This window comes from Polypterus senegalus, chromosome 11, assembly GCF_016835505.1.
Source record: "Polypterus senegalus isolate Bchr_013 chromosome 11, ASM1683550v1, whole genome shotgun sequence".
In the NCBI taxonomy this organism is placed as follows: domain Eukaryota; kingdom Metazoa; phylum Chordata; class Cladistia; order Polypteriformes; family Polypteridae; genus Polypterus; species Polypterus senegalus.
The window spans coordinates 64,326,026-64,341,573 of NC_053164.1; the positions used below are offsets into that span (position 1 = coordinate 64,326,026).

General features: G+C 41.9%; 1 protein-coding gene across 1 annotated transcript in view; it reads right to left on the bottom strand.

Annotated features, from left to right (window-relative positions):
- Positions 1-12,969: 12,969 nt before the first annotated feature.
- The window catches only part of LOC120539093 (gastrula zinc finger protein XlCGF57.1-like), a 149,861-nt gene continuing 147,282 nt past the window's right edge, over positions 12,970-15,548 (bottom strand). Inside the window, exon 4 of the mRNA XM_039768845.1 lies at positions 12,970-13,484. Within this exon, the coding sequence (XP_039624779.1) occupies positions 12,970-13,484 (515 nt within the window). The remainder of the gene's footprint in view (positions 13,485-15,548) is intronic.

Genomic DNA, 15,548 nt, shown 5'->3' on the forward strand with positions numbered 1-15,548 from the left:
CCCGCTGCTTTGCTGGCACAAAGTCTCCTCAGCTCTCTGCTTACCTGGGCTGCTGCAATTGTGGGTGGGTGAAACTCTCTCCTTAGCTGGTATCAGTAGAAGGATGGGTGGAGGGTGCAGTACTCCGAGGTGAGAGTGGGTTAGGGTGGTCAAACCTGTTAAAGAAAATTTATATTAAGATGGTCACCTGAATTGGGGGTCGGAGGGATCAAAGAAAAATAACAATGAGCACTTGGGAAACATTCTTTCAAGTCTGTAATCATCTGGGTAATCCTCTTGTCATCACCCATCAAACCCATTTTAGTATCATCCTGGCCTATTGGTATAACAACATTTTTGACCTGGGACTGGATTTTAAATCTCATAAGCCAATTACAAAGTGTATCCATTGTCATTGTTTCCCATATGAGTAAGTGCCATCCATTCACCGATCCGGCCTCCAATTTGGTCAAAATGACATTTGGGCCCTGCAAGGCCAACTTCTCACCATTGAAGTTTACTGTACACTTTATTTTTGGGTTTAGATCTAGTAAAATAGTGGGCGTCAGATATGACAGGTTTGAAATAGGGTTAGGGTGAGGGTCGGGGATAATAGCCCGAAGGCCGATCAATGGGTACACTGCTCTATAAATCAATTATTTTAAAGAAACAAGCACCCATTCTATTAATTACTGTATTTATTATTAAGTCTATAGGGTTGCCACTGTTAGAATGAGACTTCACCCCTTCATCGTCATCTTTTTGCGTCACAGTGCCTATACTAACTAACGTGGCACCTATGTAAGATGACACTCACAGGTTCAACGTTCATTCTGCTGCATTGATCTACAGTTTTCAGTCAGTCGTGCAGTAACACATCACACCTCCATCTTGTCATACACATTTCAGCTCTGTAAACCGTCCTCAGGTGTGCAGGTTTCAGTACCCGGGTATCCCTACCATACAGCATACAGATAGACACACACACACACCAGAGATATCAATTCTGTCTTTTACTTTTAGTTCAGTCGCCTTGGGTTTTTAGTAATGGTAGTACTTCTCAAAACCTTTTGCCACCTGCACTTCAGTCTTGTGGGACACTGCTAAATCTTCTGCACCAGTAGAGCCTAGAAAATACTGATAAAACTTTAAATTTGTATCACCTTCATCATAAAGTCTGCTGTGTCTCCGACTGGCTGTGGGGTTTCACTGCTGCATCTTCTGCCCATGAATGAAATGCTGATCTTTGCCAGCTTTCCATTTGCCCTGCCATACCCGTTTCTCACGTTGATTGAGTTTGGACTTAACAGTGTGCCTCTATCTCATACGTTGCATGGCCACCTTCCAGATTCTTCTATACAGTGGTGTGAAAAACTATTTGCCCCCTTCCTGATTTCTTATTCTTTTGCATGTTTGTCACACAAAATGTTTCTGATCATCAAACACATTTAACCATTAGTCAAATATAACACAAGTAAACACAAAATGCAGTTTTTAAATGATGGTTTTTATTATTTAGGGAGAAAAAAAATCCAAACCTACATGGCCCTGTGTGAAAAAGTGATTGCCCCCTTGTTCAAAAATCACCTAACTGTGGTGTATCACACCTGAGTTCAATTTCCTGATTACTGCCACACCTGTTTCAATCAAGAAATCACTTAAATAGGAGCTGCCTGACACAGAGAAGTAGACCAAAAGCACCTCAAAAGCTAAACATCATGCCAAGATCCAAAGAAATTCAGGAACAAATGAGAACAGAAGTCATTGAGATCTATCAGTCTGGTAAAGGTTATAAAGCCATTTCTAAAGCTTTGGGACTCCAGCGAACCACAGTGAGAGCCATTATCCACAAATGGCAAAAACATGGAACAGTGGTGAACCTTCCCAGGAGTGGCCGGCCGGCCGACCAAAATGACCCCAAGAGCGAGAGGCGACTCATCCGAGAGGTCACAAAGACCCCAGGACAACGTCTAAAGAACTGCAGGCCTCACTTGCCTCAATTAAGGTCAGTGTTCACGACTCCACCATAAGAAAGAGACTGGGCAAAACGGCCTGCATGGCAGATTTCCAAGACGCAAACCACTGTTAAGCAAAAAGAACATTAGGGCTCGTCTCAATTTTGCTAAGAAACATCTCAATGATTGCCAAGACTTTTGGGAAAATACCTTGTGGACTGATGAGACAAAAGTTGAACTTTTTGGAAGGCAAATGTCCCATTACATCTGGTGTAAAAGGAACACAGCATTTCAGAAAAAGAACATCATGCCAACAGTAAAATATGGTGGTGGTAGTGTGATGGTCTGGGGTTGATTTGCTGCTTCAGGACCTGGAAGGCTTGCTGTGATAGATGGAACCATGAATTCTACTGTCTACCAAAAAATCCTGAAGGAGAATGTCCGGCCATCTGTTCGTCAACTCAAGCTGAAGCGATCTTGGGTGCTGCAACAGGACAATGACTCAAAACACACCAGCAAATCCACCTCTGAATGGCTGAAGAAAATCAAAATGAAGACTTTGGAGTGGCCTAGTCAAAGTCCTGACCTGAATCCAATTGAGATGCTATGGCATGACCTTAAAAAGGCGGTTCATGCTAGAAAACCCTCAAATAAAGCTGAATTACAACAATTCTGCAAAGATGAGTTGGCCAAAATTCCTCCAGAATGCTGTAAAAGACTCATTGCAAGTTATCGCAAACGCTTGATTGCAGTTATTGCTGCTAAGGGTGGCCCAACCAGTTATTAGGTTCAGGGGGCAATTACTTTTTCACACAGGGCCATGTAGGTTTGGATTTTTTCTCTCCCTAAATAATAAAAACCGTAATTTAAAAACTGCATTTTGTGTTTCCTTGTGTTATATTTGACTAATGGTTAAATGTGTTTGATGATCAGAAACATTTTGTGTGACAAACATGCAAAAGAATAAGAAATCAGGAAGGGGGCAAATAGTTTTTCACACCACTGTAGTTCCCTGTTTGGCGCCTACCATTACCACCCTAGTGTTGTGTACAGGTTTGTTGTCAGTTCCATGTTGCCCAATCTGTTTCTCCATTTAAGAAACATTTCTCTTAATTTACACCCAAATCATGTTTGTGAGGATTTCCATTGGTAGTCATTGTCTTATTGTTGTGTTGACTGCCTCCATTACTATGGGCTGAACCCTGAAGTACTCCCACTTTCTTTCTCTCGCTGTCTCCATACACTGTGTGAATGGTTGTCTCAGCACCGTCCTACATAGACATGACGACTTTACCACGACACTCCTCCTCTCGCGTATTTCAGATTTCCAACTTTTGTGATGTGGTCAAATGATTTTGTAAATCTACAAAAGCTAAAAATGCCCGTTTGTATTTCTCAAAGTTCTTTTCCTGAGTCTGTCTCATAATAAAAATTGCGTAGATAGTTCCCCTTCCTAGCATGAAGCTGAATTGATTTTTATCATTTCTGTGATTCTTTGCTTGGTTACTTGTTTGAACCGTTTGACTGCCTTCATTCTGTGTTCTAAGAGCTTGGTCGCTCTATTTGAGCCGCAGCTCATTGGACTCCCCTTCTTCTTATACACTCGTAGTCATTTACCTCTTTTCCAGTTTTCTGGCAACCTTAGATTCTTTTATGTTGGCATTCTAAAAATAAGTCGCCCTTGTGAACACACTTAAAGGTTTGGGGCAGCCACCCGTATGATATTCCTGGCTGCAAAAGGTTTTTTGAATATCACAGAGATGTTCACAATACTGAGTCCAAAACGGAACTGCTGAGGGTTTGCAAAGATGGCGTCTTTAAAGGAGTAGACTGGAAGTGACTCTGTTCTGACTTTAGTCTGTGTGCTGGAATTGGAAGTGACGTTCATGTGGGTGCTGGAACCGGATGTGACATCAGGCTGGGTTCCAGAGGTGACGTCATCAGATCGGAGTCAGACATGTTTTCCCGTGGCTGGTCTGTAGAGATAATGGAAGAAGATTTAGTGCACCCTGCCACCCCCTGCCCTGGCATGCAAGTATCCTCGCTTGGTCCATACGGCATCCTCCTACTCGCACGTGTGTGACACCCTCTTCTCCATGATTACTCCACATCATTCCAGGAACCACACCTGTCAGAGCGCTAGACTTGCTCATTTTCTTCGATCTCTGAGTGTTTTCCACTCCCACACTGATGATTTGAGCAGCAGGTTACTTGGCAGCTCTACAGGGTGTTGTCTTGACCAGATGTTTTCTTTGTTTAGCAATATATTCACACATTGTGAGGTGGTGGTGGTGGTGGTGCAGGGAGCACAGAACACATCCACAAAAAGTGTGATATCAACGGGGCTAATCAGATGAAACTTCCAAGCCCAATTACTAGCCCTAATAAAAACTTCAAAAGCTGGCTTACTGGCCCCCCAGTCTATATATATATATATATATATATATATATATATATATATATATATATATATAAATAACAAAAAGGCTGTTCTCAATCCACGTCCACAATCATCGTTTTCGTCTTGCTCACATTAAGTGACAGACTATTGACCTTACACCAGTCCACCAACCTCCACGCTGTAAGCTGATTCATTCCCATTGTCAGCAAATTTCATGCTGCTGTTAGAGTTATATACAGCCATACAGCTTTTTTTGTCAGCAGAGGTGGGTTAAGTATGTAGCCCGGGGGTCTCCGGTGCTCAGCATGATGGTGCTGGAGATAGTGTTTCTGATGTAGGCTGTCTGGGGTCTCTATGTAAAGGAAATGTTGTAGGCGAGCCAGCTCCACTTCCCTGTGAGCTTCTGGGAGATGTTGGTGTTAAATACTGAGCTGCAGTCTATGAAGAGCATTCTACCAAAAGTGTCTTTTTGCTCCAGATGAGGTAGGACCAGATGAAGAGCAGATGATGATATAACATCTTCAATGCAATGGATGAGGTGATTGGTAAACTGTAAAGGGTCTTGTGATATGTGAAGTTGGCAGGCTAGAGCTACCAACAATGTCATCTGTCCTCATTTTGCTTGTTCTCTCCTTTGCCTTCCATCACCAGATCCTCCTGGACTCCCTTCTCGGGCCTTGGCATCACTGAGACTCCCCTCAGGTGGTTTCAGTCGTAGCTCTTGGACAGATCTTACTGTGTGTTCTGATTGGGAGAGATGTCAAAGGTCCACCAGGAATCGTTGCTGGGTCCTCTCCTCTTTATATGTCTCCTCATTAGGCCATATCATCTGGTCCCATGAATTTTCCTACCCTTGCAGTGCTGACGATATGCAACTGTACCTTTTGTTTCTTCCAGGGAACCACTTGCTATCAGATAGAATATGTGCATTTCTCACTGATCTTGCAAACCTGGAGGAAGGAACACCATCTCCACCAGAACCTGAAAAAGATGGACTTTTTCGTTATGCCATCTTGTCTGTCTGTTCAGCACCCTGTCTGTGTTGAACTTGCTTCATTATCACTAGCAACCACCAAGTTGGCACACACAGCCTCTGGGTTGTCCTTCAGGGACCACATTGCTACAGTCTTTTAGTTTGGCAGATTGACTCTTTACAATATCTGCTTGATCAGACCATATCTGACAGAGTATATAGCACAAGAAATATTTCAGGCTTTGGTCTGGTCACATCTGGATGACTGAAACTCTCTGCTGACAAGAATGTGTCAGATGTGGCAGATGATTCAAAATGCAACTGCATATCTGATGTTCGACCAGCAGAGGTGGGCACACTCCTCTCTTCAGACCACTACACTGGCATCCTATAGTGTCACGTACTAGGTTCTAATCCGTTCCTGCTTGACTACAGAGTAGTTAGTGGCTCGGCACCTATATATATATGGAGACACTTCTGAGATCTTGAACTCCTTCTCAACCACTGAGATTTGCTTGTGTATGGAGCAGTGGCGGCTGGCCAATAGAGGGCGCTAGGGCGCCGCCCTCCCTGAACCACACACACAAAATAATAATTATATAAATTATTTAAATGTATAATTATATGATGTGATATATTAGAAAATCTTCTGTAAAAAATAAATGTTTTCACCATCACCATATAACTTCTCTGCCTGTCAGCACGTCTCAATTTCAGCTGAGGGCGATCGAGATATCGCCCAAAGGAGGCGGTCTTTGTAGAATTTAGTCAAATGCTGATTCAAGATATAAATATATTCAAGATGTGACATAAAATTTAGCCAATCAGCGTCCTCAAATCTTAACTGAAATGGGCGATTTTTCTGTCGCCCCAAGCAGCTAAAATCAAGGATGGTCTGTAGTGGCGCAATTTTCAATTAACATTACGTGACAATGGTGGACTCAGGTGTTGTTAATTCGGACACGAACCCAACTCTGTTCAATCTCTACTCCAATATCCGTTTGAGAAGAGAACTTTGGCAGAAAAACTGAAGGTAAAGGAGCTGGGTCCAGATCAGCCTAACCTCTTAATCAGACAGCAGATAGCGAAAAAGGGAAGAAGTACACGCTGAAGCTACTCTTCCAGTTGGTACACCAAAAAGGCCTGGCTATGTGGATGCGTTTCTGCTAATGCCTTATTTTGCTTCCCGTGCTTGTTGTTTAAAGCAACTGGGACAGATCCTGCTTGGACAGTTACGGGAGTGAGAGATATGAAGCACCTGTCCGAGAAAGTAAGAAAACATGAGAACACCAGGACACACATGGATAATTCCGTCAAACTAGCCATTTTGGGAAGAGTAAACATCGCTACTCAGTTAGGCGACGGTCACAGGATTGCGATAAGAAAACACAACGAGGAGGTAGATAAAAATCGGTATATTTTATCCAAGATAATTGATTGTGTTAAATTTTGTGGGGCTTTTGAGTTGGCCTTGCGTGGGCACGATGAGACTGACTCGTCAGACAACCCTGGCATTTTTAAGGGTTTAGTGGATTTTGTTGCCTCGCTAGACAGTGTGCTAGACAGTGTGTTCCTGTACAAATAAGTAAAAAAAAAAAAGATGCAGTTTTTTTTTTTTCCCACCACAGTTATTTTCCTGTACATGGTTGTCCTCACATTTGTCGTGTGTGTGTGTGTATATATATATACTGAAATAATTGATCAGACATGATTTAATAATGTTCTTTAACTTTGTCTGCATTGCAATAAATCATATTGCTTTGATTTGTGAAGAATTGTTTGAGAAATTGTTTGCTGTACCACAGCCCCACCTCAAAACATTTTCACCAGCCGCCACTGGTATGGAGTCTGCTGATGCCACCTCTGCGGGGTATCAAATCTCAGACTCTGTTCGTTTGTAGGTCCTAGTTGGTGGAACAAATTGTGCACCTCTGTTTGAAACGGTGACTCCCTCAAAGTGTTCCGAGACTCTCTTTTTGGGTGACTTTCTGTCTATCTGAACGGATATCTGCTGTCAGGTGTTTTATAATTTGGGAATTGTAACTTGGTGATATTTTTCGTGTTGATCACTCTTGTCACCTTGTCCCGTAACGCTTGTTCCCAAACAGCCTTCCAGGCTGATGTTGACCTCTCTTGTGAGTCACTTTGGATAAAAGTGTCTGCTAAGGAAATAAACGCAGATGTAAATAAATGTAGGTCCGGCTTTCAAGTGGTCCACGACTAGCCTCTTGAAGCACTTTGTGATGACCAGTGAGAGTGTTATATGCTGATAGTCACTGAGACGAGAGACGAGAGGTCTTCTCCAGTACGGGTATGATGGTGGGGGTGTTGAATGAACCCACGCTTTATTGATTTTATTTAGTCAATGCAAGGAATACACTCAGCCCACAGCGTCACATCACATTGTGATTTAACGCTCAAAAATACATTACTTAATGTATTTACACACACAGACACGCATATAACTATTTACAAAACTCCTTCCTATAACCTGCAATGATGATACACGGTGGGTATAGAAAAGAATCCCCCCTTTGAAATATTCCCATTTTTGTTGCTTTACAGCCTTAAATGAAAACACACAAACTAATATTTTTTCCAGCTTTACTTACTCAATGCAATCTCTATCATCCACGTGAAAGATATCACAGCTACAGGTCAGAAGAATATTAAAAAAACTAGAAATACTGAGATTAATAAAGGTACCCCAAACTCAATCAGGTGGCAGTGCCCACCATTTCCATTGCGGTTACTGGTTTCCTCCCACCTGTGCTCAGATGTAATGAGTGTGATTAGTGAAGCTGTTCCTGGTCCATTCATTCCCTTGCTTGGTAGAGCAACTGACAGCAAACGACTGACTATGAGTGGCAGGCCACTTCCAAAAAGATCTCAGGGACAGAGCTGTGGACAGACATATGGTAGGAGATGGAGACCAAAAACATCTCCAAGGCTTTATCAATCCCAAGGAGCTCAGTAAAGTCCATCATAAAGAAGTGTTTGGTACAACTAGGACCCTCCAAACTCGATGAATGAGCAAGGAGGAAACTGGTAACAGAGGCTACCGAGAGGCCAATGGCCACTTTGAAGGAGTTACAGGGTTTGATGGCAAAGAGCGGTCATTGTGTGCATGAGCGCTCCACAATTGCGGTTTGTACAGGAGGGTTGCACTTCTCAAGAAAGGCCACATGAAGGATCGTTTGAACTTTGCCACCTTGAAGATTCTGATGCAAAGTGGAAAAAGGTCTTCTGGTCAGATGAGACCAAAATCAAATGGTACACCTGGCGGAAATCCGATGCAGCTCACCATCCACAACACACCATATCTACAGTAAAGCATGGCAGGGGGCAGCATCCTGCTGTGGGGGACCTGGGGTTCTCGTTAGGGTAGAGGGCAAAATACCATCAAATTCTGGAGGAAAACCTGCTACCCTCTGCCAGAAAGGTGAAGATGGGCAGAATGTTCACCTTTCAACACGACAACGACCCGAAGCACACAGCAAAATGGACCACACAGTGATAGTCCTGGTGTGGCCAGTCAGAGCCCAGACCGAAATCACTGAAAATCTGTGGAAAGATCTGAAGATGGCAGACCTCCAACACTCACCATCCAGTGTGACCGAACTTGAACAGTTAAACTGTAAAGAAGAGTGGGAGGCAAATATCGAGGTGTGCAAAGCTAATAGGGAAGAATCCCAACAGACTGAAGGCTGTCATTAAAACAAAAGAGGGGTCAACAAAATGACATGGGGGTCCTTTATTCATCTCAGTAGGTCTTGTTTTTGATTTTTTAGAATTCTTCTGAACTGTAGCTGTGATTTCTTTCACTTGGATGTTGGCATTGAGTAAGTAAAGCTGGGAAGAAATATTTTTTGTGCGTGTTTTCATTTAAAGCTTTAAAGCAAAAAAAAATGGGAATATTTCTAAGGGGGGATTCTTTTCAATACCCACTGAACAACAAACATTCAGAAGCAGATGCAAATGACGCAGGAGATTACACCCCACTGAACAGTCCATCCACCACCATGAATGTGGATGTCCAAAGCTGCTTCATGCGGCGATGACCACAAATCAGACAGGAATATATTTTCTGTTTGAGCCTCTGATTGCTTCCAAAGAGGAATAGCTGGTGGTTCAATGGAAATGGTCAAAAGCAATGGTGATAACTGAAACCCGAATCTGGTTCCACGTACTAATTTGAAGTTCATATTATTATTATACACTGAGGCTAATTGAATCCATGAAGGCATACTGAGGCCAGGCCAACATTTCTGCACTATGGTAAATAGATAATGCCAATCAGTTCTACCAAACGCTTGGTCTTCTTCCAAGGATAGTAAAACCTCTGGAGAGTCAGATTCTGTCGGCACGTACAGTATTGGTTTACGATTTTCTATGTGTTTTTGTGTCGCTTGGGATTTTTAAACATGGGGATTTCATTTCTGACCGTAGCTTGTTGATTTTGGATTCTCTGTTTATTAATATTATTCACACAACAGTATGTTAATTTTCTTGTTATTGCAAAATTTGGATTAGTTACATCACAGGCTCATCCAGTGAAAATATGGTGCTATGCAGTGTTTTCAGCGTTCCTCGGTGGATTATGTTTACAATAATTAACAATAACAATAATTCTGTTATGCATTTTGTCAAACTTACGTGTTGTCACAAACGTGTGATTAGGAGACAACTAAAGGGCCTGACTAATAATAATAATTCCTGACCAGGGTGTGGCAGGGTGCACTAATTGTCTCTCTCATTCCTTTACAGACTGGCGCCACCGATGACATCACTTCCAGTTCCGTTTGCTGCCAATGGCGTCACTTCCGGTCCTGGCCCTGATTACATCACTTCCTCTGCTTGTATTTAAAAGCCGCCATTTTAAGGCAGCAATTCAGTTCTGCTTTGGACTCGTACCTGTGAACATTTCTGTTCAATTTAATCAATTTTGCAGCCAGGAAACATACGGGGGGCTGCCCCAAACCTTTGTAATGATTCTTTGTCGTTCTCGTGACAATGTATTTTACTTTTTATTGTTATTTTTGTTAATTGTTAGTTATTTTTCACTTCTGTGTCACCAATGTTGAGTACCACCCTCTCTAAACTGGATGAGAAGGCTCAGAAATTAGAAGTCATTCATTTGTTGGAGTTTTCTGCAAGTATCACTGTTTCTTGTTGGAAAGTCTGAATTTTTGATTCATTCTCAATTTTCATTTTTAGGATTTAGATTTCTGGATATTGCATTGGGAATTGTTTGCTATGGATTGCCTTTTAAAGAACACTTTTTTTTTCTCTTTTTGCTCTTTGGAGCCTTTCTTTGTATTTTGGTACTTTTGTTAATAAGTCATTTATAAAAATTCTTTGTTTACTCCTTTACTACAAGCTAAGGGTTTGTGGTCATCCCTCCTCTTTTGAGGCTTTGGTTATATTTTGGTGATAGTTGTAGTTGTTTTGCTTGCTCTACATTTTTGGTGTGCTCCCTTTCACACCAACAGGTAGCCTGAAGGGCGATGTTGAAGTCAAATGAGCCTCTACTGACACACCAGTGGACATCCAATAATGCTTGAGTAGCAGATTTTGGAAACCTTAAACTGTTTTTTCTTGGAGGAAACACCGTTTCATAACAAATTCTTTGTGTTATTTGGCTTATTTTCCCTCATGTCCTAGCCTTAGGGTCCTCCGGTCTTTACTCCTGTTTTTATGCACTCAATCTACATCCTTATTCTTGGCTTTTGGTTTTGTTTTTTCTCAATTTATCGACTTCCTGGTCCGACCTCTGGCTTGTCCCCGGCTTATTCTCTCAGCTTTTCTAACTTCTCCCAGTTTTCGTGTTCACAATTGGCCAAGGACTGTAGACTAAGTGTCTCTCTTTAATAAAACAAATTTGGTATTGTGATATTACAGATGGGAATGTGTTCTCAGTTTTTACTGCTAAAGCTTTCTCTCTAGCATCTTAATATCATCATTCAGGAGTGAAATTGGTCTATTTGGTACATATTGTAGCCAGTGTATTTTTCTTAAACAAAAAACAAATGGACATGTGGTATAATTTTGAGGGTAGAATTTTACTTTGTCTAGCTTTTACAAGCACTGTTAACAATAACGGGGTGAATAGAGTTGAAAACGTCATAAAATTACATTTTGCATGCATCTCAGTCTACAACTTTTCCACTCTGATGTGAATTTATACCATTTTGTATATACTGAGTGTCTCAGACGTTTATAAAGTTCATCTGCACAAACAGTATTGAGCTACAGTATTTGTATTTTACCAAAAATATCCTTGGCTTGAACTTTGTCTTCTTTAAACTCATGAATATTGCCTTTACGCATGTATTCAGCCCAAATATTATTAGGATGTCTGGTTTAATTCCTTTGCCAAGTGAAGCTGCTCTTCTCATTGTAGGTTGCTGGGGATTTGGGTGATTCCAAATGCTGATGTTAACTCCATGACTGAGATTACTGAAGGAGGTACTTCATGGATTTTGTGCTATGCAGAACAGTAGCTGTGATTGTGAGGCTCTCCTGGCAAATCCCTTTCTTCATCTTCATATTTGGGATTGTAATAATAAATAATTCTTTGCATTTATAAAGCGCTTTTCTCACTACTCAAAGTGCAGCCTCAGAAATTGCAGGTTAAGGGCCTTGCTCAAAGGCCCAACAGAGCAGAGTCCCTATTGGCATTTACGGGATTCGAACTGGCAACCTTCCGATTGCCAGCACAGATCCCTAGCCTCAGAGCCACCACTCCACCTAATGCGATTGTGATTTCCTTTGTTGTAATGGAGCTGCACGGTTGTTGGCCAATTGTGTGGGTGGTGGATTTGAAGTCAAGGAGAGATGGATGAACCTTGTACAGTTCTAGATATTTGAAAATCCAGGAGAGCGGCACACTCTCAAAGGCTTTCACCTAAGCCATACTGGGTTTCGGCTCTTCTTGGAATGCTCCATCATGACTTTATTTTCCATTAACTGATATTTTGTTGTAGATCTTCATTAATTTCCTTTTTTATTCTATCCATCCATCCATTATCAAACCCGCTAGATCCTAACTACAGGGTCACGGGGGTCTGCTGGAGCCAATCCCAGCCAACACAGGGCACAAGGCAGAAAACAAATCCCGGGTAGGGTGCCACCGCAGCCTTTTTCATTCTATTGTCATTATTTTAGTTTTTTTCCCAGGTGTCTGTAAATTCTGTCACCATTTGTTGCTGCAAAGAGAGAGGCAGGTTATGGGACAGTGTCTTTTGGGTTCTTTGGTCTGATCTTATTTTGTTCTTTTAGTGAGCCACCTGTCATCTGCAGGCTGTTGACACTCAGCCATATCCTGGTGAGGATACCGTGAGTTGTGTAATCCAAACCTTTGCTATGGTGCCTGCACCAGGTGTCTTCCAGTTAATAGCAGTTCAGGCATGTTTTCTTCATTTGTGTTTTCAAGGTCTTCCTGTAGGTTGACTAACCAGTCTGCTTCTTGGTTGTGTTCTTCAGTATCCACATGTCTTTCTTCAGCATATTTCAATCTCTTTTTTTTGATGGTGGTGAATTTACTTTGGTGCCTCCACCTCAAATTCTCTCTCTCTCTCTATCTATCTATAATATATTTTTTTCCCTTTCATTTATGGTAGTAACCTCTTAACATCTGAGCTGAGGCTAGGTCCTTACGTTTATTGTTGGCCAGTGTGAACTCGTCTGTGTATCTGAAGGTTGCTGTCGGTGGTGAATCGTTTGCCACATTGAGAACACCCATATGGTTTCTCTCCAGTGTGAGTTCTTTTGTGGTATTGATAGCCACTCTTTGTAGAGAATCGTTTGCCACACTGAGAACAAAAATATGGTTTCTCTCCAGTGTGAATTCTTGTGTGGCAGTAAAGGTTGTACTTACTAATGAATCCTTTTCCACATTCTGAACAACAAAAGGGCTTCTCTCCGGTGTGAATTACTCTGTGGTTCTGAAGGTTGTTGTTGCTGGTATATCCTTTTCCACATTCTGAACAGCAAAATGGTTTCTGTCCAGTGTGGATAATTTTGTGTTTCTGAAGGCTGCCATTGCTGATGTATCCTTTTCCACATTCTGAACAGTGATATGGCTTCTCTCCAGTGTGAGTTTTTGTATGTACCTGGAGTCTGCTCAGGTGTGGGAATTGTTTGCCACATTCGGAACACTGATATGGCTTCTGTCGTTTAGATTTGCGTTCAGACCCTTTTGTCTGCTCTTGGTGGAGAGCGGCCGAGGCTCTATTGTGTATTGGAAGCCAAGTTAGTTTCATATGCGGCACAGAATAATCCTGCCAAGAGGCGGGTATCACACTCCCTGATCCAGATGTCTGTTTGTTCATATTTTCACCATTTGTCGTCTGTTGTGATTTGCACTGAAGAGATGTCTGTGGCAATGAGGAAAAGAAGAAGCAGCTGCCATTGTCTTGTAAAGCTGCAGAAAAGCATATAGGGAAACAAAGGTGAGCTTTAGGAATTACTGAAAAGATCTGTCAAAAGTTTTTAAGGGTTAAAATTAACCCAGCTGTTGTGCTAGGCCCAGTACTTTTATTTTACTGAGGACAGATTCATTTAGAACCGATTGCAATGCTTAATGCAAAGATAAACTTGGAACATACTGCCATCTAATATATAAAGCAGAGTTGATGTGTGTTTGTGTGTGTTTGTTTGTCTGCCATACAAATCTGCACCGGGCATCCGATAACCACCAAACTGGGCATAGGGCTTCTTTGTGACCAGGAGAAGGTCATGGGGTAGGTTTGGTTGAGAAAAATGTTCGTGGTCAAGCTCAGGGCACCTTTTCACTGACATGAACATTCGGCACACGTCCCCGAACTTAAAATGGCCGCACGTTGAAACAGACATCACCGTAGCACCATCTAGCAGCAGCTTTGGTCTCTGTGTGTGAAGTGGAACTGCTGTATAGATATAAAACGTGAACGACCCAGTACGCGTGACCGGCTGACACACCCTCATTTCCACACGTCACACTCCCACACGCACCAATAGTGCTATACGAATATGAGAGGGAAGAGAATTCCCGAGTTGACGAGCTCTATGAGAGATGCTCTAACTCCCATAGCACTGAGTCTAACGTGTGGGACAGAAAGTTGAGCTGCAGATGAGGATCTGAGTAAGCGAGAGGAGTTTCAGTCTGTAGGAGATCAGTGAGGTTGTGGGGAGCTTTAAATGTTAAGAGCGGTATTTAGTATTGTAATCGGTAGTTAACAGGGAGCCAGTGAAGTTGAGAGACAACAGGTAGGATATGTTCGGTGGATTTAGAACAGCAGGTTATTATCCTGGCAGCAGAATTTTGAACAAGTTGTAAGCGATGGATACGTTTTTGTGGGATGACAGATAGAATAGCATTACGGTAATCTATACGTGAGGTAACTCGGGCATTAACCAATACTTCAGTACTGTGTTGAGTAAGAACAGGATGAAGTCTAGAAATGTTTCGGAGATGGAAGAAGGCAGCCCGAGAAATGTTACTTGTATGGGAGGAATTAAATAATAATAATAATAATAATAATAATAATTATTATTATTATTTAATAATTGCCATTATTAGTGTATAAATGGATATAAATAATTGCATTTAAAAGATTCACAAAAATCTGTTGTATATAAACGATACTGTTTTAAACGTTATTGTTTTTTCATCAGAAAACCCAGTTTCCACGTCTACCTGTATTAGTTTAAATGGCACTTTTGCCACTCGCAATATGGCGGACGCACTGACGTATCATGTCGACTGGGCAACACAGTGAATGCGGCGTCTATCTATATACAGTATGTCTGTGCTTAAAAAGACAGCATTCTTCCCCTGCTGTGCGTCGCTCTTTACCCATGTTTCTTTAAATTGCCAACAGATGGCGGAAGCTTTGATCGCGTGAAGGGGAACTGCCGTATGAATGTAAAACGTGACTGGCTGACACACCCAGGTTTCCGCACGTCACATCCCACACGCACTAATAGTGCTGTATTTCATTCTCCAATGTCCGTTTATAGATTCCCGGGCAACGCCGGGTACTCCTGCTAGTACAGTAATAAAAATAGAAATAAAGTATTTTAGTTGTGAGATGGCAGAAGAAGAAAGTTTTACGTGGAGAGTCTCGAATGTGTGAATTTCGCATTGTGTGTTATCACATCTCACAGACCGAGAGAAATTCACATCATCAGGGAGGCGAGACCAGGTCCAAGGACAGACAGACAGATGCTGCGTTCCATTGACCTCAGAAGTCAGAGT